At 46.7% G+C, this 22,211-nt stretch overlaps 2 protein-coding genes across 3 annotated transcripts in view; one reads left to right on the top strand and one right to left on the bottom strand.

Annotated features, from left to right (window-relative positions):
- Positions 1-330: 330 nt before the first annotated feature.
- Positions 331-22,211, top strand: part of CNGB1 (cyclic nucleotide gated channel beta 1) — a 158,407-nt gene continuing 136,526 nt past the window's right edge. The window contains exons 1-4 of the mRNA XM_019505900.1: positions 331-1,296; positions 1,569-1,690; positions 2,429-2,510; positions 15,862-16,018. The gene's annotated coding sequence lies outside the window, so the exon portion shown is untranslated. The remainder of the gene's footprint in view (positions 1,297-1,568; positions 1,691-2,428; positions 2,511-15,861; positions 16,019-22,211) is intronic.
- On the bottom strand, positions 2,518-21,974 carry TEPP (testis, prostate and placenta expressed). 2 transcript variants are annotated; one of them, XM_019505908.1, is made up of 8 exons: positions 21,866-21,974; positions 19,764-19,988; positions 12,615-12,676; positions 9,600-9,774; positions 7,958-8,019; positions 5,415-5,479; positions 5,297-5,329; positions 2,518-3,050 (listed from the first exon to the last, which is right to left on the bottom strand). In XM_019505908.1, the coding sequence occupies exons 2-8, from the start codon at positions 19,984-19,986 to the stop codon at positions 3,020-3,022; spliced, it is 651 nt and encodes a 216-aa protein (XP_019361453.1). In that variant the 5' UTR covers positions 19,987-19,988; positions 21,866-21,974; the 3' UTR covers positions 2,518-3,019. The 2 variants fall into 2 exon arrangements, with proteins under 2 accessions (XP_019361453.1, XP_019361452.1); XM_019505907.1 differs by having other exon boundaries at positions 21,870-21,974.

The following is a 22,211-nucleotide window of genomic DNA, read 5'->3' as shown; positions in this document are numbered from 1 at the left end:
CCCTATTGACTTACCTGCAGAGTGCTTCTCTCCACACTGCCTGCCTGTATCCCTGGCCATGTGCATGTATGCAGGTGTGCATGTGCATGTGGTGCCCCCTGCATCCTGCTCCCCATAGTACCTTGCAGGCTGCAATGCTGCTAGCCCCCAAGGGGAAACCTGCAGTTTCCCATGGTTTTCTGCAGTGAACAGAAGACCCAGATCCCTGCAGGATACTGTGAAGCTGGGACAAATGCTGTCCCAGAGTCATGCAGCCCAGGACTGGGACTTGATGTTCCCATTCTGGGACTGTCCTGCCCAGTTAGGGATGGGTGGTCACCCTAGGTCAGTACAGGATACCCTTTGTGATGCAGATTCTCCATGGCTTGCAAGTCTCCACCCCCAGGTGCAGCCATCTGCCTGCACTTACCTTTGCCACTGCACATCCCCTCTGCAGTGAGGGTAAGCATGGATGTGGTGGGGCAGCAGGTTTTGTAGCCGAGGGGATTGCTGCAGAAGGGATGGGTGACACAGTGTAGCTGCATGTCACACAGCTACACTGTGTTAGCACTGCTAAAGCAAGTACTAAATGACTCCACAGTAACTGCCGTTACTGAGTAGTCCCGGAAGCACATGGGTTGTTTCTAACCATACTACGCAGTAGCAACAAACTAGTGTGTAGTAGCTCGTTGCTACTGTGCAGCAGCATTGGTGTCATGGTTCATGCTTGCCAAGGGTCGTCTAGACACCCACTGATTCTCCATGCTAGGTCAGACCTTTGTGAGCTGAATTGGACCTCTTTGTGGCCCAGATCTAGTCTGTGGACTATAGGTTGCTGAGCCCTGCACTCTAAAGGGACAAGACAGACAGCAGGAGGGGGAAGTGAAAGCAGAGAAAGGTGAAGTGACTTTTCCAAGTTGCACTGCAGGCTAGTGGCAGAGCTGGTAAAAGATGTCAGGTATCCTAGACTACTAGTTCTGTGCCCTCTCCATTAGGCCATGTTGTCTTCCCCTAAACCACTACAATGCACATATTTAACTGTGCATACAGCCTAGTTGAAGGCATGCCACATGAACAAATGTGTATTTGATGCAATAAACCATAGCTAAATTCAATCCAAAGATAGTTCCCCAACAATACAGCATGACCTAATGTTGGGCTCCTATATACTATGTGGGCCCAATCTTGGGCCACTGAACTGAACATCTGGTTTGTAATAGTTCCTTTTCCTTTACTGCAGAGTCTTCCCGGTGTGTTTGGTATGCATTAATATACAGCCCTGAGCTCACCACTCTCAAAGCCAAGCCACAGAAATAGGTATGTTATACTAGTAACATGGAGATTTGAGACTTCTCATTTTAGTACTAATGGTTAAGACAATGTTTTCAACCTTTTTAGACTCCACGCACCCCTTGTAAAATGCCAGCTCTTAGCTTTCATTTATTTTTTGACTATGGAAAAATAATAGAGCATTGTTTCTGTTGCAAAGAACTCCAAAAGGCTACAACAGGGCAGATTGTTTTTAATACTATGAAATCCTGTTTGAAATCTCTGGGTTTATTTTGTGACTCTCTTTGTACACCTAATAGTGCTAACATTGCGTGGCAGCCTGCAATATCCTTGAAAGAATCTCAAGACGCCTGAGGGTGCTGCAGCACTGTGGTTTCGAGTCAACTGTGTTAAGAGGTGGACTTCAAAATACGCTGGCTTAGTAAGTAATGTATGTCTCCCTCTTGTGGCTTGTCACAGCTGCTCAAACTGCCTGCAAATAATACTTCCTCTGCACTGCAGTCAGTCACTGCAGTGTGTTGTAGAGATGCTTGGGTTTGCTTAACGCTAGCTAGCTTGAGCACTGATAGCAGGATGGCTGCAGCAGCATGGATCTCCATGCAGGCTGCAAAACTCACTGGAGGAGCAAAGTAAATTAGCACATGCTGAGCTCTGAACTGCTGTGGCTGGGCTGCTGCTGCTGCAGTAGGGACATCCCTTTAGGCAAAGCAGCAGTGCTGAAGTAAGCCAAAATGAAGGGGGAGCTACATTCCATTAGCTTTTTAAAGAAGTGAAAGGCCAGTGGGGGCAAAGTTAAGTGGCTTCTTCCTCTTTGTCTGACAACAGTGCACTGGCCTTGGTATCATGCAGAGTCCTTTGTTTGCTCAGCAGGGTTAAATTCCAGTGCTGGCATCTAAACTTTCTGGTTATGTGTTCTGTTACCTACAATATGTATCTATGTGCTTGGTAGCTCAGAGAGACTGATGGACTCAACTGAGAGATCCATTGGTTCCATTTCTAGGTCTGCACCCATTTTAAAACCACAGTCTAAAAATACTGAATCTATCCCAGGGCTGAGTCCATTCTGCTGCACTGTGGAGAACTCAGAGCTGACCTGGGACTGAGAGTTTCTGCTTGGTGCCAGCCTGTGCAGTGGTGGAACACGTTCCCGTCCCAACAGGATCAAAAGAAGCTCTGGGAAGAGGACTGGATTGGAGAGTGGGAGGCAGACCCATCCCAGTGCCACACAAAGCTCTCTGGAGGTAGGGTCTGGAAAGGTGAGGGACTAGACACTGGGTAACGGACAGGCTGGGGCTGGAATGGAAAGGGAAGAGACCATCTCTGTGTGTGTCCAGTGTCTTGCTGAATGGTGCTCTATTCCTTGACTGGAGCTTTTCAGGGTTTCTGCAGTGCAATTAATGAATTAGTGTCTATGAAAATGCCCAGAAAACATTTTTCTTCAGCTCACGGTGCCCCACAAACAAAGGCCTGGGCTGTTGTCTCCATTCTTCATAGCTCATGTTAAAAGGGCACTGGGGGGAAAGGGAGGAAGGTCTGAAAATCCCTGGGAAGTGCCTTCCAGTTCAGCCTCTTCTATTTAGACATCTTTTGTTTTTAGAAACATTTTTATTTACTAGGAAGCACCATGTGTATATATTGGTCATCCACAGGGCTGCTGTTAGATCCTATTCTCATGAGACTTGTGGAAGCTGGCTGTCAAATGCTGACCAGATTCACCTTGGGCTCCACACCCTTTCCTGTTTCCTGCTGTCTAGCGCCAAGGCTGTAGGTAGTGAGAGCGGCTAGGAAGGAAAACAGGCACAGTGTTTGATAAAGCCCCAGTAACAGGCTTTAAATGCTTTCACCATGTGAGCTGAACAACTTGAACAAAGGACATCCTGGCCTTGGGCTTTGGCAGTGCTGAGAGGAGCCTTTTGCTGACCTGGAATGAGGGGAAGATGAACCTTCCATTTCTGTGGGAGCATGTTGGGGGCCCTCTAAGGCCCTGACCCATATCCCCTGGATTGTGATATCCTGGATTTCAAAATGAACAGAAAATAAGGTGCTCTGTGATATGCTACTCTTCACAACTCTTAGGAAGGCCTTGGCCAGGAATTCCACCTGCCCTCCAGCTCTTCATAGCTGTTTCTTTGTTGTATATTCTTTTCCACTCACCTATCAAAGGCCTTTACAGCCTTGGAAAACTCCATAAGAGTGTGCATTAAGTCAGAGAAGCTACTTCTCCCTTCTTGGTGCATCTACACATGCAATAAACTTTGGAGCTTATTGCTTCCAGGCACACCATTTGAACATGCGCCTGGGACCACAGCATGTTGAGCCAGGTTGGAGCAGTCCCAGCTGGTAGGGGGCCCCAGAAGCCAACCTGCTAACCCGAGGCTGCTCCCCCCAGGCTCAGTGTGCTGTAGAGGGGCTGGCTGGGGCACGAGGATGATCCACTGTGGGGCTAGACAGCAGGGCAGCCCTTTCACTGAAGCACCCTTGTGTCCCAGCCACCTGGGGGGAGCATCTACACATGCACTAATGCAGAGTAAAAAAATCTTATTTAGTTTACTCCAGCCTAATAGGGCAACATATGTAGACACATGACACTTATTGCAGAGCTAATTAGTCTACTCCGTAGTAAATGTCTCATGTAGATGCATCCTCTGTGAATACTTCTCTCAGTGGATAGGCTGTAGCCTTCTTGTCTTAAGCTCTTTCTTTCCCCTGTCTCACCTTGGCTCTTAGTCTGTCTCCAAGGACCCTCCATTTCAAGAAATCCAACCCTTCTCTTGTACATGTACAGTCACTGTACACCTATTTGCAAATAAATGTATTTCTGTGTCTGATAGATGGACTATATTATGTGCCTGACTTGGAGTTCTATAGAACTATCACCCGTTTTCAGTTTGTACCCTGAATTTCATTTATAACGTGAAAAGTATGTGCTATGGTAATGACATGTAGTGGCAGGGAAGTTAAACACAAAAACTCAGCAAAAAGAAAACTTATGACTTGTCACAGTGATTGTGACAATGTACACTTCCCTATAGTATATGCACTGTGTTAATTATAGTGATACATGTCCTATTGATATGGGACAGAAAGTGTACTTACTGCAAAGGTCAAACATTTCAGCTTTCCTAAATACTGTGCTTCAAAACTTATAACCATAGTGTGGCATTTGATACTCTGCTACACTATGATACTTCTTGTAGGGTATATATGCTGCATACAAAAAAGGAGTCTAACACTGTAAAACACTTTAAACTGCCAGGAAATGGAGGATGAATGACTGCTCTTCATGCATTCTCTGTATACACTAGTTCTATGCACACGTTCATGATAGAAATGGTGTATTTGTCAAGAATAATAGTAGAGTTGCTTAGTAAATCACTTTCTTGCCTATTTAGGCAATGCCAGGGGATCAACGAGAGCCACTTCCATGTAGTGGTTGATCCCTGGTAATGTCTGATGGCCAAGAGCTCCCAAATTGACAAAAATGCACAAAGATAAAAATACAGACACCATTTTTGTCATATGAAAGAAGGCAGAGATGCCAATGGCAGCATGGAGAGGTTAACTCTGTCATTCAGAAAGCAGGAATAAAATATCTGATCTTCCTGGCATGTATATGTGCATGAAAAATCCAGATTGGCACTTGCATGCTAGAAAGGGAGGAAGAAACAAACATGTTCCATTTCCTTCCTATGTGGCTGTAACCTGGAGACACGGTCAGTTCTGTGCTTCCAAGCCAGGCTCACTTTCCTCCCGTTTGTGAGTGGTTACTCACATGAGTAGTGCCAGCAGAAGGAGCATGGAGCTCACCATCTGCCCTCTCCGACTACCAGACAGAGGGAAGGCTACAAGGGACTCCATGCAAATGATTTTCTTCTCTTCTGGCAGCTTCCCTTTGGTAAGACCAAGCATATTACTCTTTGATGCACTCTTCTTCCAAAGGCTCAGTCCAGCTCTCCCTCTCCCTTATTCATGTTTGGTAGTTTTTACTACTATGCCTGTTTCACCTGATGGTCTCAAAAACACTTACCTGTATGCTGTCCCAAAGCTCCTAAATATGTTGCTGTAAAGGAATAGAGACAAAGTGTGACTGGCAGGAAAGCCCAATGCTACCAGCAGCAAAAGAAAACAAGCCCAGGGATACTTACTTGCTGGTGTAAGGGATGGGCTTCTGACCATATCGATCCAGGCTGGGGTTCTGATTGAGGCAGTACTGGAATTACACAGGCAAGAGTGGAGAATGAGACATGTTCACCATGACCAGTTTGTACCATTCTTCCCATCAAATCCACTTTGTTACCATACATCCAGCTATAAGAACCCAGATACTCCTGGAGGTAAAAAGTGTTTCACTGCTTTCCCTAGCAGGCCCTGTGAGGTGTGCTGTATGACCCCCTTGATCCCTGGCCTACTTCTGCTATACCCATTTTGTGCCAGTGTAATTCACTAACTTCAATTAAGTCACTTCAGAATTATGCTGGGCTGTTTATAAGGGGTGCATATGCCTCGAGAAAAGGAACTGAAATTCAGTTTCCCAAGAAAAAAAATGTACCCCTGCTGTGAGCTGGCAAGACCTCTGAGAAGAGCCAAGACAGGTCATACTTTGGGTTGGGAATGATAATCATGGAAAACCAAGATGCTCTAGGCAGTGGTGTTGGTGTTTCAATAGATGGCGCTCTTCTGAGCCAATGCTTTTGCTGCATAGTTGATCTTATAAAATGTAAAGCTCAACTCCTGGCTTCTTGTAGTCAACTAAAGATCCTATAGGGCCTCCCCTCCTTCATACACAGTGTAGCAAGAGGGGAGTCCTAGGGTTGCTGTGCTCTCCCCTAGCGCCCCTTACCGTGTCTGGTCGGTCTATAAAATGCACCCTCAATCTCGCCCACCACGTCTTTATCAGATATGTAATTAGGGAGGCTGCCTCTTTGGCTCCCTGGACACGGTTATCCTCCTCTACATTAGCCTGGCTCTGCTAATAGGTGTTCCTAGGCACCTCAGCCTTATGGGCTATGCGTGGCTCCAGCCGCCCCTTTACCACACCCCAAGCCTCGCTGATGTACTGGACGTTGTTCAGTCTTACTGTGCCCCACTGGGCACTTGGGCTGTCCGCAGCCCTTGTCTCTTGCCACGCCCTTTGGCGCTCGTCAATCACTGCCCCCATCTGGGCTTCTTGCACTCTGCCCCCTTTGCCTGGGGCTTCTTGCGCTCTGCCCCCTTTGCCTGGGGCTGGGGTCAGTGCACCCCAAAATGCTGCACCCTCTGGCGCCGGGGTCCCCACGCTACCATGGATCCCCCATGAGGCCTCCTCCAACCCCTAATAGCCTTGCCTAAACACTGGTGTAAACAACAAACACAAAACATAAGCCCCTGGGCTATAACATAAATTCTAGCTGCTTATCTGTAACATCCTTCGAGCCACCCCACAGGTACTCCATCTCTTCCCCAGTATCAGCCTGCTCGTGCAGTCCAGCTTCTCTTTACTCACTTAAGCAGAACTCCTTCTCCTCTGGCGGCCAGCAGCCAACTGCCCCCTGGCCTCAGGCTTGTGATTTATATAGGCACCAGGCCCTGCCCCTTCCATCCCGCTGGCCAAGCAGGTGCGAGTCACTACCCTCATTAACTGGTTGTCCTGGCCCCTCATTAACCTGCACCTGGGCCCTTGTCTCTGCTGTCAAAGTAGCAGGCATCTTAGTGCCCTGCTGCACACAGCAACAAAAAGCTTTGTTGCAGGTGTAGTAGGTCTGCAGTGTTCCACCCTTGAAGCAGCTACATTCTGTTGGACAGGAAGTGGGCAGTAAAGCTTCCAGGGAAAAATTCCCAGACTAACAATGAGGGTGGTGATCCTTGGGAAGAAAATGCAGAACTTCTAAGCAGTCTTCCCATTCCATTCCTGTGATTTAGGCTGTTGCAGATGCTGCTACTGGTGAGATGGAGCTAATTTGATACATGTGGTCCTGACAGCCATGATCAGTACAGATCATGGCCCTAGAACTCCCCTCTTGCTACACTGTGTATGAAGGAGGGGAGGCCCTATAGGATGGCTTCCCTTCCTCCTTTTGATCTCCCCTTGCAAATGGACAAGCTGTGTCAATTGATACAGATCTCCAGAGACTGGCTTTGTAGGGGCAGCCATGTTTGAGTGTGTACCGTGTGAGGGCAGTGTGCACAACAGCCTCTGGTGTGTTGAGTTGTTATCTGCAAGAGTGGATCCTAAGAGGCCTGTGAGATGCTGAGCTGTCTGCAGTGGGTGAGCTGAGTGGGACATGAGAGAAGGTCATAGCTGGGGAAAGACAGAATTAACTAATGTGGGTCACTGAATTCCAGAAGGCTAGAGAGGAACCATCCTATCCTCCTCCTGTGTTCATGCAGGTCCATCTGAGTATTCCCCATAGATGGCCAACAAGCCCCAGAACTGAACTGAGTGACATGGCTCTATTAAACCAGTGGGTCTCAATCTTCCCTACACAGGGACCTCCCAGAACTACTCTCTTCTGTAGCTAGGGCCTCCAACTTGTATAGTAATATGGAAAAAGCAGGGCAGGTGGGATCACCTCACAACTCCCTCCTTCCTCTTGCCCAACAGGCTGAGAGCCTTTGTGGAGGAACTGAAAAATACTATCCAGTGCAACACACAGCTTCCAGGCAAAATTCTCCTTGCACTGCATCACAGTGCACAGGCACTGGCACTCACCCTCCATGTCTGTGTGACTTCAGGCTTTAGATATCTAACAGCATAATAACTGAACCCAAGCACTGTGGAGAGAGAGAGAGAGGTGCACACATCATCACCGGTGAGACCATCCCCTGTGCTCCCCAGCCCTGTACCCTCATACTTGTGGGCTTAGCCCATTGTCTTTTGTGCACTAACACAACATTTAGCAGTAGAAGGTGCTGGGAGAGCTTATCCGGGCAACTGAAGGGGGATGGAAAAGACTGATTTCTGCATTGTTAATATCTAACTGGCATTTTGGAGTCTCACTAACGCTCAGAGAGATGAGTCTGAACCTCCCTCCAGAATCATACCAAAGGCTGATTCCCATTATCCCGGGTGTGAATGGGCACTTGGTCATTCAGGCTGGGGAATCAAAGATGTAATCAAAGATGCCAGGTGTAATATTGGCCGTATCACTTCCTTGTATGCCATTGGCTATGAAAACTGGTGTGCCTTAACCAAACTGACCCAGCAGGCTGCTAGACTCAGGTGGATTTTTAACCTTGATTCCACAGATCAGTCTTCTCCAAGGCTGGGAGCCAGAATGGCACCTCTTCTGAGGCCTACCAAGGTGGAAAAAGGTCTGGTTTTAATGTGCAATGTAGTCAAAATAAATGGCCTCTCAAGCCCTCCCCTCATTCACTGCCCTTCTCAGTCCAATCCCTCCAGGTTCCCACTATGAACCTGTGGTTTATTTTAATATTAGTTTTAGTATATCTTTGCTAGGCAGTTTGTTGCCCATTTTGGAACACTGCTATAACTGGCTGACACAAAAGTTGTGAGGGGAGGAAAAGGCTGAGCCAGTTGAGTAGGGGATAATTAGGGCTTGGGGTTGGGGTTGATGTAAGCACTTTAATCAAATGTTCCTGCTGAACTGATCAGCAGGGAAATACTTAACACTGACTTTTCATTTGTTATCACCCTACTACCAGGTTAACGCCTGAGCAATCACAGGGAAATTTCATACCTTTTTGAATGATGTAACTTCTGACCCAGGTACTGGTTATATTCATTTCAAGCAGGGAAAGTTGTCTTCACAGCCATAAGGGCTAGAGACTTGATATTTTCAGATGAAAAATAAGAATAAAGAATACCATTCACGGACACCTAAACCAAACTGAAAATCTGCCATGAAGCAGCAGCTATTTGCATGGCTGCAGAAAGGGCAATTAACTAATTATTTTTTTAAATAGAAGGAACCGGAAATAGCTTTCTGCATGAAGCTAGTCTAGATCTTTGGGTCAGATACATATGGAATAAGAAACCATCTGCAGTTTGATACAACAGCATGGTTATTCCAGAAAAGAGAGAGATGCTCATTGTGTGGGTAGGTGGCATGTCTGCCAGGAAACTGTGGAAATGCCACACTTAAAGCATGCTGACCATATAGACAGGCCACTGGCACATGCAGCAAAGCATCAGTATCTTTGCTGCATATGTTATCAGAATTGTAACATTATAGCCTTGTTTTACCTTCACTTTACTCACTTGAGGAGACTCCATTTGTTTAACCCTAGTTCAGACCTCAAGAGAATTGGACATTGGCTCAGCCTGTCTCCGATCCCAAATGGAGGGGGACGGGGGTTGTGGAGGCTTTGTTTCTAGCGTGTGCCAGTTGTACCTTTCTTATTGATGCTGGGCAGCCTGAACTCTCCAGCAGAAGAGACAAATCGTGACCAGTCATCCATTGCACATGTATAGCTTGGCCATTCGTCCTGGCTAGTGCCAGGGAGGAAAGGAGCCATCTTCCTGGCTTGGTACTTTGCAGTCAGTGACCTGCCCAGTTCTGTCATCCCCTGAACAGAGAAAGGCAGGCAAGATGTTACTACAAGCCCCCACCCTGGGCCTTGCCTTGTGCTACAAATGTGGGGCTCAGAAGAGAGGGGTAGAGTTCAGGACAAAAGACAAAACTTTGCATTCTCATGTAGGTGTGCAGGCAACTACAAAAATAAATTGCACCCTGGTTTCAAGAGGTATTTTCGGCCTCTCCCTGTGGGCACTGTGAACCCATGGATGAAGAAATTAACTGTGGCCCAGGAGACTTGTGTTCTATCCCCAGGTCTTCCATTACTCTGCTGGGTGACTCAGACAAGTTGGTTCTCAGCCTCTTTAGCTGTACAATGGAGCTTGTGGTATGACCTCTCTTTGTAAAGAGCTTTGAGCTGAGATCCATGGAAGGCAAGTATTATAATAACCATGTTGTTGTTGTTGTTGTTATCAGCTTACCAACCTCTGACCAGTACGTAGAAAATCCAGAGCCATGTTTTCATTCTGGTAGCCTCTTCCTGTCACTCATCCTTGCCCAGCTGCAGGGACCTGGCTCCAGATCCTTGCCTGATTAGTTTATCCTTATGCAGTAATTTTCTCAAAGTTGGAGTGCTATGGACTTGGCAAAATGCTCTTCAGCATTAACTAATTAAAAGGGGAGGGGTGACTTTGTGCTTATGCAAGGGACTTGAGAGCCAAGAAATGTGCTTGTGGTTCCCTGAAGTACCGCACATTAACTTTGCCTCAGTTTCCTCATCTGTTATGTAAATCCAATATTACTTAGTGGCCTCCAACTCATCAGTAGTTGGAAAGTGCTTATGGAGCCTTGGATGGAAGGTGCTACAGAACAGATCAGAGAGATATGAAAATGATTATCCCATTTCACCAATGGGGAAACAGAGGCACAGGCCCATATCATGATTTGCAATTTGAAATCAGGGGTTGCTGTTGCCTATGCTCAACTCAGTTCACCATGCTGCCTTGAAACAGAGGAAACTTTGGTTTCTGTATCAGTCCCAACAGAAAGTTAAACAATGGGATACATCCGAAAGGGTCAGTGTGTATATAATGAGGACTTCCTTCATCCTATTGTCTGCCAGCTAACCTATTACAAAGCATTTTGTCTAATAAATGGCATCACTTTGTCTGCCCTGAAAATGATCCCACTTTTGGGTATGAGTTATTGATTGAGCTTTCAAAAATGAGCAGCAGCATCTGCTGTGCCCTGCTCAGAGCAAACGGCTCTTTATGGTACAATCCAACATCCTTTACCTTCTTCCACAGCAAAATTGCCAGTGGCCATGTTTGCTTATGTCTCAAAAACCCTTGTATGAATGGTTGCTGTGGGCTTGCTTTGGATTCTACAATCCTTAAATAATGGGACCCACAGAGGTTATCTTGCTGCCTTACCCTCTATGCCCTGTAGTTTAGCATGCACTAACAAAGAATTCAAGGGCATGGGAGTTAACCAAGAACAGACTTGCAAGCTACTGGCTTCTCTTCCAAAACAGGAAGGTCTGAAGCTTGACAAAGCTCAGTCAAAGCCAAATGGATAGGGGAATCCTGCTTATAACCAAAGCTTACAAATGAGTTCATCTTTATCTTTAGTTGCTCTTAGCAGATACATTTGGAGAAATTGAAGCCTTGGGCTAGGGACTTATGAAACAAAACTGAGCCTAAGCTGCCTCCCAGTGCCCAAACGGAGAACAAGAACCCTTTTTTAGGTGCACGCACGCACGCACGCACGCACACACACAGCATTCAGAAAAATTGGGGTTGTGCCTCTCAGAAAGAAACCACTTAATTTAGCATGCAACTAAACATCTTATTCCCACTGCTGTTCCCAATATCACCGCTTCCCCTGACCCCCTTCCTTCACTCTTCCCACCTCCTCTCCCCCAGCTTTTAAATCCTTTCTGGTATAATATGTTTCTTCCCCAGAGCTTTTTGGCAATGGTACTGCCCCATTCCAGCCCCACCTAGCACCCAGTGTCATGGGCCTCATGGGAGAACACCCACAGTGGTTATTCCATATGTCCACATTAGGACCCTAAGTCTCATTTGTGTGAATGTTATTGTAAGTAGGCAGAAAATCCTTTCATTCTGGTAAGTACAAATAAGAGATAGGACCTAGATGCCTTTTCTTACAGATTCCCCTGCTAGTACCCCTTGCTCAGGTCAACTACTAGTCACAGTGAGATTGCTGGGGTTTTAGCTACCTTGCTATTTGGCCCTGCTCAGATCAGGTCTAATGACATGGTGGTGTCATGTCCACCCTAAGACTCCCACCAGTGGAACTAGGCTGAGGATAGCAACAGTCTAATACCAAAACAGACAAAGACTGCCAGCCACTGGTCCTCTCCCAGGTCATCCCACCCCTCCTGTTACTGCCAGCGTGCCAACAGTACCCTGGGTGGAATGATGCATCTGGTATGTTTGGGTAGCTGGGGTTGGAAATGATTTGGCCCTGTCTAGTAGCAACCACATTATTTTCAACCCCAGTTGAGGGGAAAACTGGGAATTAATAATTGATGCCTACTGCCAAGTAACAGAACAGTTTCTAACATAAGCAGGGCCCTGTTTATCTGAATTGGCTTGTCTGTATCTGTTGTACACATTGGCATGTAGGCTGTATCTTCATATTTGTTTGTACAGGAATGAGCATAGGGCTGATGTTCAATAGCAGTGATTATGTGGAAACCACTACTGATGTTTACACAAAGATGGACCCAGGTAAGATCCAGAATTTCACTTTCGGGGTGGGAAAGGTGCAAGTTGGATATGTGAACACCATGACAGAGACCCACAGAAAGTTGGCATGGTACGAGTGTTCCCCCTAGTGCTCTGCTCTTTGGCTGATGTGGCTTACCAGGCTTGGGAGGCGCATGTTGGGAACTCCCACCAGTGTGAACGTGGAATTGTTGAAATCCTCTGGGAACAGAAAGGAGAGAAATGAGGATCATGGGCTGCTTGTTCACCTCCAGTGAGCAGAGAATGGGCTTGCTCTTCCCCATAGGTTTATTGCTTTGCACTGTGCTCTGAAGCCTGTTTGAAAACTGGTTTTGAACTGATTTAAGTTTCAGCTGAACTGGTGTTGGACTCAGCTCTGCCGGCCTGTGCAGGCACAGAAGCCAACTCATTTAAAACATGTCATGGGAAAACTTCATAGGTTTTATCCTAGGCCCAGAGTGGAACAGTCCTGATCTTCTTTAGAGCAGGACCTGAAAATGATTTAAAACAGTCTGGCTCTGCCCACACTGGTCAAGAAAACCCTAATGAGAGCAATGTGGCCTATAGGATAGGACACAAGGTAAAGAGTCAAGAGACCTCAGTTCTGTGCCTGGTTTAGCCATCCACCTGCTGTGTGACCTTTGGCAAGTCACTTCTTGTTTCTGTGCCACTGTTCCTCCTTTCCTTCCTTTAGCTGTTTAGGACAGAAGCTCTTTGAGCCATAGACTGTGACTTACTACATGTCTGTATAGCAGCTAACTGACTGGAGCCCTGTCACTGGCTGAGGCCTCTACAGCTCTTCCCTTGTACTACTTATAAAAAGCAATGTTGCAAGCTGGTTTAGCCAGCACTTGGTTAAGGTCAGATTTGAACAGATGGAGCTGCCAAGGGCTTTTAATCTTCTGGGAACATCCCAGACTGGATGCAACAACATTAGTGGTCATAAGAGTGGGCTGTGGGTGCAGACAGGACACAGAGATTCATGCAAGCTTCTTAACCTACTTGGGGGTGTCTACATATACATTAGATCCAGGAGCAGTTTACTTGCAAGATATCCGCACATGCAGGGAAGTGGGAGCAGATTTGCTGCTATTGGCAGCAAACTGCTTCTGCTTCCTAGGGCCGTGCAATGGGTGGCAGGGGCTTGCAGGGAGCACCGTGCCAAGAGACAGCTCTCTCCTGGCTGGGGCTGGGACATTGCACCTTGTTCCTGGGGGACTACCTGTTGCCAGGGTGGAAACAATGTCCCCCTGCCCAGTAGCAGGGAGCTCCTGGCCCTGGCTCCCCAATCACCCAATCAGGGCACAGGGCTGGGACCTGACCTTGACCAGGACAGTTCCCAGCTTCTGCTCCATAATCACAGGGCGGGGACTGGAGAGCTTGTTCCCTGCTCAGCTATGTAAGTGTGGAGCTGGATCCCCTGCCTATTCCCCACCCAGCTCCATAATCATGGAGCTGAGCAGGGAACAGGCTGTCCAGCCCCTGCCAGCAGGGCGCGCTCAGTGCCAGCTCCACAACTGCAGGTCAGGCGCATTGCCAGTTCCATGGTCGTGGGCCTGGCACTGGGAGATAAAGATCTTCCAGCCCTCACTCCCTGATTTTGATCTCGGAATGGAGGGCTTAGAGCTCCCTGCTGCTAGGGCAGGGGACATAGTCTGTACCTGGGCCCCGGTCGCAGAGCCCACCCTGTTAGCAGGCAGTTCCTGGGGGCAGGGAACATTCTCCCGCTCCCTGGTGACTGACTGACCAGAAGCAGATTTGCTCCAGGCTAGGCATTTACATGAGTGTTACTGCGCAGTAACTAATTACAAGTAAATTTGCAACTTGCATTTGTAGGTAGAAAAATTACTTGCAAAAAGCAAGGTTTACTGTGCAGTAAGTGTGTGCACATGTAGAAATTGGGACTCGTGGTAGAGGTGACATCTTTTATTAGACCAACTAGATGTTGCAAAAAAAATTTCTTTAATTGCAAGCTTTCAGGCACAAACATCCTTCATCAGGTATAGGACAAAAGTTTATAAAAGTTCTGGGTACAAAGGAAAGTTCATATTTCATAGGAGAGCTGAAGGTATGGTAAAATCTCCTGTTTGGAACAGTTCATTTTATATGCAGATTAGGCTCAGATGCACATGCTTACTGCACAGTAAACTATGCTATTGCATAGTAAAGGGTCTCGTGTAGATGCACCACATGTTACTAGACCTTTCCTCCTCTGGATTAGACAGCACTGGTAAAAATGCCACTGCCCTAAGCACACTTACTGCTCCCACTGTTTTGCCACTAATAGAAGTGCCCCAACACATTTCTGCATCTTCACACCAACAATGGTGGGGAGACAGGAGCTGGCCCGTGGGAAGTCCTGCAGTTCACTTCTGCAACTTTTATGGGGTGCTGCCAGCATCCTTATGTGGATCAATTACATAATGGTCCAAGGTGAGTCCTCTCTGACACACGGGGAATGAGCTGGGCTCAGACTATTGAAACTGTTGATTGATGATACATTTTAGTGGTGAATGAGGCCTGCTCTAAACGCACAGTTTAGTATTTCTAGACCACTAACTCTACACCAAAGGAAGTCGTGGTTCTCCGTCTCTTGATCTCTTCACATCAAGACCAGACACCTTCCAGGAAGATGCAATAATATTGGATTAAATCCTGGGGTAACTAAGTGAAATGTAATGGCTAGTGATAAATAAGAGATCAAACAAAATGGCTTTGGGGTCCCTTATGGCCTTAAACTCTGAGTCTCTGAATCTATGGAAGTTTGCATAGACAGCATCTATCTTTTTGTTCAGTGTTTATACAGAACCTAGCACAACTGGGGCCTGATCCAGCTTCTACAGTGCAATTACATAATAAACCAGCGCAACCCTCTAAATCAGTCTCAGCCATGCTTATAATTGACTTAACTTAAATCAGCAAGGAACTGAATTCAGTTAAACAGCCATAAACTGACATGAAACAGAAGTTAAGTGTGTTCATACACTGTGTACACAGCAGGGAGGTGCATCAGTTTCATTAAATCAGTTTGGTTCAACTGGTACACTGTTCTCATGTAAATGAGGCCTGAAAGGCGCAGGCCAAACCCAGAGGGATAGTTTTAAATGGATGTAAGTCTGCCCATGTAGCAGCAAACACTGAAGGTTTGTCAGAATCGGGAAGGTTATGAGTTTACTGCCATGCGATTTTACCACTATAATTAAAGAGGCACAAGTCCTGTGTACATGCTGCTAAGTAGCTTTACTATAGTTCATTGGGACTTTTACTTGAATGTTACCCTGAAGACTTCCTTCCCCTGATTTTATGCAAACCTTGAGTTTGGTGTTGTTTTAAACTGAGGCTGGCTGACCTTGCTGGGATGAAGCCTATGTTTTGCTTTCTCCTAGATTGGGTATCCCACCTACTCCAGAGTATGGATGCAAGCTAAACCACTTGAGTGCTAACTATCTGCCAGTACCTTCCCACAGTTCCCTCTGTGTGGCCAGAAGGGCAGACAAGCTCTTCCACAAACCGCTGGAAAAGCGGTGAGGATGCAGTAATCAGGTATGCATTTGCCATGTTCCTATTCACCCCAGGGAATTGCAAACCAGGGTTCTCAGGGCCCAGGAGCCCATTATAAGAGTTAACCCTGCACTGATGACATCCCCTTATTCCAAAACAGGAGTGTTTCTTTCCATGTTAGTCTCTCCCACTTTATGCTGCATTGTACAATTATATGGCACAGGTAGGCTGGTAAATGTTACACACTTTAATTAAATTGACTCAACTTTGTATGTAGACAAGGTGAAAACTTATGCTACTCTCCCTGCTCAGGCAGGGAAAAAGGTGTTATGTAAGTATTTAATAATTAATAATTATTCATGAAAACTGTAATAGTTCTTATTCAAAGGGGAAGTTTGCTCACAATCACAGCAGGAAATAGTTGCCTCACCACCATGCCAAAAAACACCTTCAGGAGGATACTGTTAATTGTATATTGCCAAAGGTGTTGGAAAGGATCAAAAGATCTCTTTGATATGGTAACCACACCCGATTGCTAATTAAGGAGGAATTCTCAGTTTTGGAGGGTGGGATAGAAAACTTTATTAACAGTGTCTGAGTGCTAATTGAGCCAGGGAGATTGACTGGAAGTCTGACATTTAATGAGGAATTCTGGCACCTCCAGACAAAGGAGGCATTGTTTATAAAGGAGAGGATACAAGCCCAGGGGAGACATGCACTGATGGTGGGTCCCAACAAGCAGAGGGAAGAGCTTCTGATGTGGCATTCATGAAGGTGGTGTTGCTTCCATTGCTTCCGTACACTGCACTGGTCTTCCCCCCCACCCAAGTTTGTTGCCCATAGAATCCAGAGAGCCGTGTGCATCTTCCAGGGATCCAGAATGGAGAAGGTGGCAAGAAAGACCCTGTACATGAAAAAATGGGCCAGAGACAGGGGGATGCCAGACATCCACCTGTTCCTGTGGGCACAGTACACGAGCCAGATCTGCAAGCTGGTGACTGGGCCAGCAATCAAAACAGCGTGTCTTGCCAAGTATTTTACAGGTCACCTCCTGAGACCGTGGAGGGTGTATGTACCAGCCAGAGGGAGACCGTGTACCATGGAATACCCTTGGTTCTATAGTGTACTGAAGGAGTTCTGGAGTGGGTACGGGCTACGGAAGGAAAGTCCAGAGACCATGTCTAACCACAGGAAGCTACAGAAGGCAGTCAGAGACAGAGACAGGCTGTTGACCATGGAGCTGCTCCCTGATGATGACTGCCAGGTTGTCTGGGACTGGATCTTCCACAAAGACTGAAGAAAAGACCACAGAGACATGAACTGGCTCATAACTCAGTGTACTCCCAGTGAAGGCATGGAAGCAAAGAGTGAGATGAGAGTCTAGACCCAGCTGCCCCAGGGCAAACTGCCAAGATGAGAGTGAGAACATTGACCACCTCTTTTGGCTCTGCCCTTGTGCCAAGGGAGCGTGGAAAAAGCTAAGCTGGCTCCTTGAGGAAGTGACAGGAGTCAGGCTGATGACAAGGGAGGTGGTGCTTACGGACACCTGACTAAACATCAGGGGTCCCAGGCAGCCTGCTTTGACCAGTTTGTGTCCTGCATCAGGAACACCCTGTGGCAATGCAGGGACCTCCTAATGTACAGTCACATTAAGCTTGAGAAAACTGACTGTGTTAAACTATTTCTGAGTGAACTCCAGCCCTACTACCAGAAAGCGATGGGAGATGATGTAGAGGATGCAGCCAACTCCACCTGGAAAAGGGACGTGTGGCACAGGCTGTTCAAAGTCCCCCTGGGAAGGGAAGTGGACAGGGAGAATGAAGGGGACAACGATTCAACTGGACCTGGAGACAGCAAGGAAGACAACAACAGGATTAGCAGTAGGGGTGTGCGAAATGGGTGCTATTTGATTCAGATTTGGATTCAGCCCATATCGGGGGCAGTGATTCGATTCTTTGACTCCAATTGCTGTCCCTGATTCATATTCGGCTGAATTGAATCTGAAGATTCGATGCTGATTCAGAGAATCAGCAATACAGACACAGCTTTAAAAGTTTTTTCTACGTACCTTGAGGTACCAGGCATGATCGCTGTGATGCTGGGGCGCATGAAGCATCCCACAGGAGCGCGGGGGCCCTCCATGTGCAGGCAGTAAACCCAGAAGTAGACTGGAAATACTTCCGGTCCACTTCTGGGTCTTTCGGGGAGCGTGCTGGAGGGAAGTAGAAAAAACATTTAAAGCTGTGTCTATGTCTGAATCTCCAAATCTTTCCGAATTGATTCGGAGGGTTCCGATTTGATTTGGAGAGATTAAAGGGTCCTCTGATTCGATTTGGATTAGGAGATTCAGCCACCAAATCGGGCCGAATCTCCGCTGAATTGAATCGGGGACCAAAGCTTTGCACAGCCCAAATCAGCAGCAGTGGAAATGGCAGAGACATCAACAACAACAAGGACAGTGAAGGAACTGAGAAGGGAAACCCCAAATCGGGCCCTCGACTAAGGGACTGTGTTTGGGTTGGGGAAGAACAGAGGGTGGGTGTGTGTGGGTGCAGGGGAGCAGATGCAGTTATTGTAATGGGTGCATGTATTTCTTCAGGTGGTTTTTAAAAAAAGGTGCAATGGAAGTCTATGATCGAGGAGATATAGATATTCTAATTTAAAAAATCTGATGAAGTAAGCTGCTGTTTACCAAAGCGTGTGCATCTCTGATTTAGTTAGTCTATAAGGTGCAAATCTACACTGCCTTTTGCAAGAGCAATCTCAACCATGGCTGAGATGAAAGACTTGTACCAATAGTGGTTGCTGCAGAACATGGCCCAGCTATGTAGGCTTTGTGGAGTCTCCAGCCAGTTGTCTTATTCTTCTTCATGCTGATTTACTTGAATGTTTTTCTCAGATAAATGAATCTTGGTTTGTTTCTGATCATTGGAATTGCATGTTGTGACTGGGGGTTAGGCGCTGTTCCCTCCAAAGGAATCAAGCCATGTCTGGTCCCCAGAGAAGGGGAATGAGGTCCTGTCTTCCAAAAATTACTGAAAAGCTGCTGGCTGAGAGTACAGGGAAACTCTGAAAGCCCAGAAAGCATACCAGCCCTCAGCTGACTTAATGTGTATGAAGAGGTAGGGCAGAACTGACGCTGGAACCTATTGGCTGTGCCATGCTTGTTCAAATGATAAGGAAATCTCAAAGCCTTTTACAAAGGTGGATCAGAATAATTGCTTCCATTTTACATATGGGAGAAAACTGAGGCAGAGAGGAGGAGTGACTGGCCAGCAGCCCTCAAGTGCCCTGAGTCCCTGTTCTATGCTCTTATCAGGTAGGGATTTGTAACATGTGCACCTATAGCTCACTTCCTGCAAGCAGCAGCTGCAACATTACCAATGGATGTACTGTGAATGTCTAAGGCAGAAAGATTATCGGGAGCCTGATTTCAAAAGTGTGTGTCCCCTATTCATTGTAGTTTCAATGGAGTCTGGAGGATCTCAGAAGCTTTGAAAATTAGGCTGCTTGTTTAAAGAAGAGGAAAGGAGAATAGCAGAGCTGGAGTCATATTGGTGTTATTTGCTACAAACAATAGTAAGACTGAGGGTCTCAAAGCACTTGCATAGGGGGTAAGGATTGTTATCTCCATTTTATGGATGGGACAACTGATGATCAGAGAGGAGGTGTCACACTGGAGCTCACTAGCAGAGTCAGAAAGAGAGCCCTTGTCTTCTCCATCCCAGTCCAGTGTTCTCTACCCAGTACTGTCCTGCTACCTTCCAAAGCTCAGTACTGACATTACCTTTGGTGCATGCAGTGGCTGTCCGGGAATGTTCATCAGGGAGTTTGTTCATTGCCGTGTCCATGTCCATCTGACGTAAGGTTGGCAGGGCTGGGTGGTAAAGCCTGTCCTTTACTCCAGCCAGCCTGGAAGTCCTCGGCTCTACAGGCAGGAGAACAGCAGGGATGGCACCGATATGATGGCCATCTTTTGGCCATGGGACCAAATCAAGTATTTGGGCCATTGCTGCTGAAGAGAGAGGACAGTTAAGTGGACAAGTCTGTAGAGGCAAGGCTTATGTGTAAGTGACTGACAGGCTGCATCTCCTGATGACATTATGCACAGACTATAACTCATAATAACATCATGTACTCAGGCTGTCCACATTGTTCAAGTCCCTGGTTGTGCTGTGCTAACAAATCACATGCAATAAAAGGAGTACTGATGGCTTACTGGGTATATCTAGCATCTTGTGGCCCCTTTTGAGCCTTCAGAAGCCTGAGAGAGACCCATAGCATCCTGCTGCACATTGCACAAGTGGTTAAGAGGCACCACAGGGATACTCTCCCTCTGTGGTTCCAGTTCTGTCCCCGGACCCCGCTTCTGCTGTGGGCTGTATATGCCCTCTGAGAACAGGAATGCCAGTATATGCTTCTATGTTCCTTGGTTTTTCAGTGATGACCTGAGGTGCCAAGGAGTTAATATTTAGACATATCACTCTAAGAGAAGTCTGCAGGAGTGGTGAAGGCATGGCACTTCTGGAAGCCAGGCCAAAGCCAGCCCAAATCTAAGGCTGCTGTATCAAAACCTGGCCTTTAATATTTGTTTGTGCCCACGACTCCTTCTAGGTGCTCCCCTGGTTCTTTGCCTCCCTCAATAGCTCAGTCAGTGTTGCCCTTTATCCTGGGAACCGCTTTCAATCTCACGTGAACCAGGCGTTCCCAAAGATCCAAACCTTGTGACTCCTACAAGCTGCACAGTTCATTACACACATCTGGCCTTGTTCTGTAAGGTATGGATCTACTCTATATCTTGTTAGGGCCTGAGCCAGCTGTCCCTGATGTCAACTGTAAGACTGTTGCAGCAGTAGCGGTCAGACTGGGTCCTTAGTTTGTAACCTCACAGGGTAAAAATTCTGATCTTACACACTTTTCCACCTGGAAAGGGCCCTGCACCCACACATTGCATTAGTATTATAATCTTCCTCAGGGCCTGCAGAGGGTACATGCCTCCAGAAAAAGAGAAGGGGGTGGGGAGGGAGGGATGCAGAGTAGAGTACTTTCACTTTCCAAAGCAAGAACGAAGAAGAAATGCAGACTGATGGGAGCTTGGAAATCTAATAAGCAAGCCCTCCAGAAGAAAAGCAGAGTTGATTTAATGTGCAGAGCTAGAGAAAAACTTTGTTAAAGTCAGTGGAAAACCTCAGTCTCCTGTGGATCAGTAAAGTTAATGGTGAAAATAACTTGGAACACAAAGGCACAGTGAAGCACTAAAATGTGCAACTTTTATTCAAGAGTCTTCTTCTCTCTTTTGGGCTGATTCCATTCTCAAGCACCTTTAATTTGCCATAAACTAGTGATGGACTAGAACCAAAGCACTAAATCTGCTCATCCCCAAACATAAAGTTCCCTTTCACATCTGAATTATTTAATGGATAACCCCTGGTTCCAAAATAGGACTGAGCCAAAACCCCAGGCTCCTAATTCCTCTGAACTCAGAAGTGTTCAGCTCCAAATCTGCATCTTAGTCCTGTCTCTCAACTGTTTTCAGGCTTGATCTTCAGCCCCAGGCTAACAGTGAACACTTGGCATGGAGCTCACTGGATGTTTCCTTGCACTGCCCCACTGGGGCTGTGTGAAGTAACTTTTTGGTTCCCAGGAGAAAACGTTGCTGCAGTTTAATAGAGACATCTCCATCTCAAGGTGGGAAAGTTTTACTGGCTCTCTTTTTTTAGTTTCCTTCCCTTTGAGTGATACCAACTGAAAGTGAGGCTAAATAGAAGGAAAAGAAAGAGCACTTTAGAATAGTTCATAAATATTTCTCTGGGGCATACACGTGTAGAGCCAGCCACAGATTTGAGTGCTCACACTGTAATATAAATAATAATAAATGGTCATAAATACCTACACTGAAGTGATACTTATTTTCTCAGCCTTCTTTGCATTGTGTGAGCCTTGTCTCAGGGCTGACTTGGGCTCTAGTCATTCTGTTTGCTGATCTCTTATTCCCATGGCAACAGGCCACCAATATCAAATGTAGTTGTTAGGTGATGAGGGCAGGGTTGCTAGGTAACCAGAGCAGTGGCCCTGCAGTTACCTGGTAACTGGTGACCCTCATTCAGTCTGGCTCAAAAGGAAGGTTGCAAGCCCTGCAGGCCTGCAGCCAGCTGCTGCCATGTCCAGACAAAGCTGGTTTGTTTTTGGGGAGGGGGGAAGTCACAGAGCTGGGCTGCATCCCCTGTCTGGAGAC

This window comes from Gavialis gangeticus, unplaced genomic scaffold (genome assembly GCF_001723915.1).
Source record: "Gavialis gangeticus isolate Ggan-Ray unplaced genomic scaffold, GavGan_comp1, whole genome shotgun sequence".
NCBI classification, from domain to species: Eukaryota; Metazoa; Chordata; order Crocodylia; family Gavialidae; genus Gavialis; species Gavialis gangeticus.
This window is presented reverse-complemented; position numbering and strand designations above follow the sequence as displayed.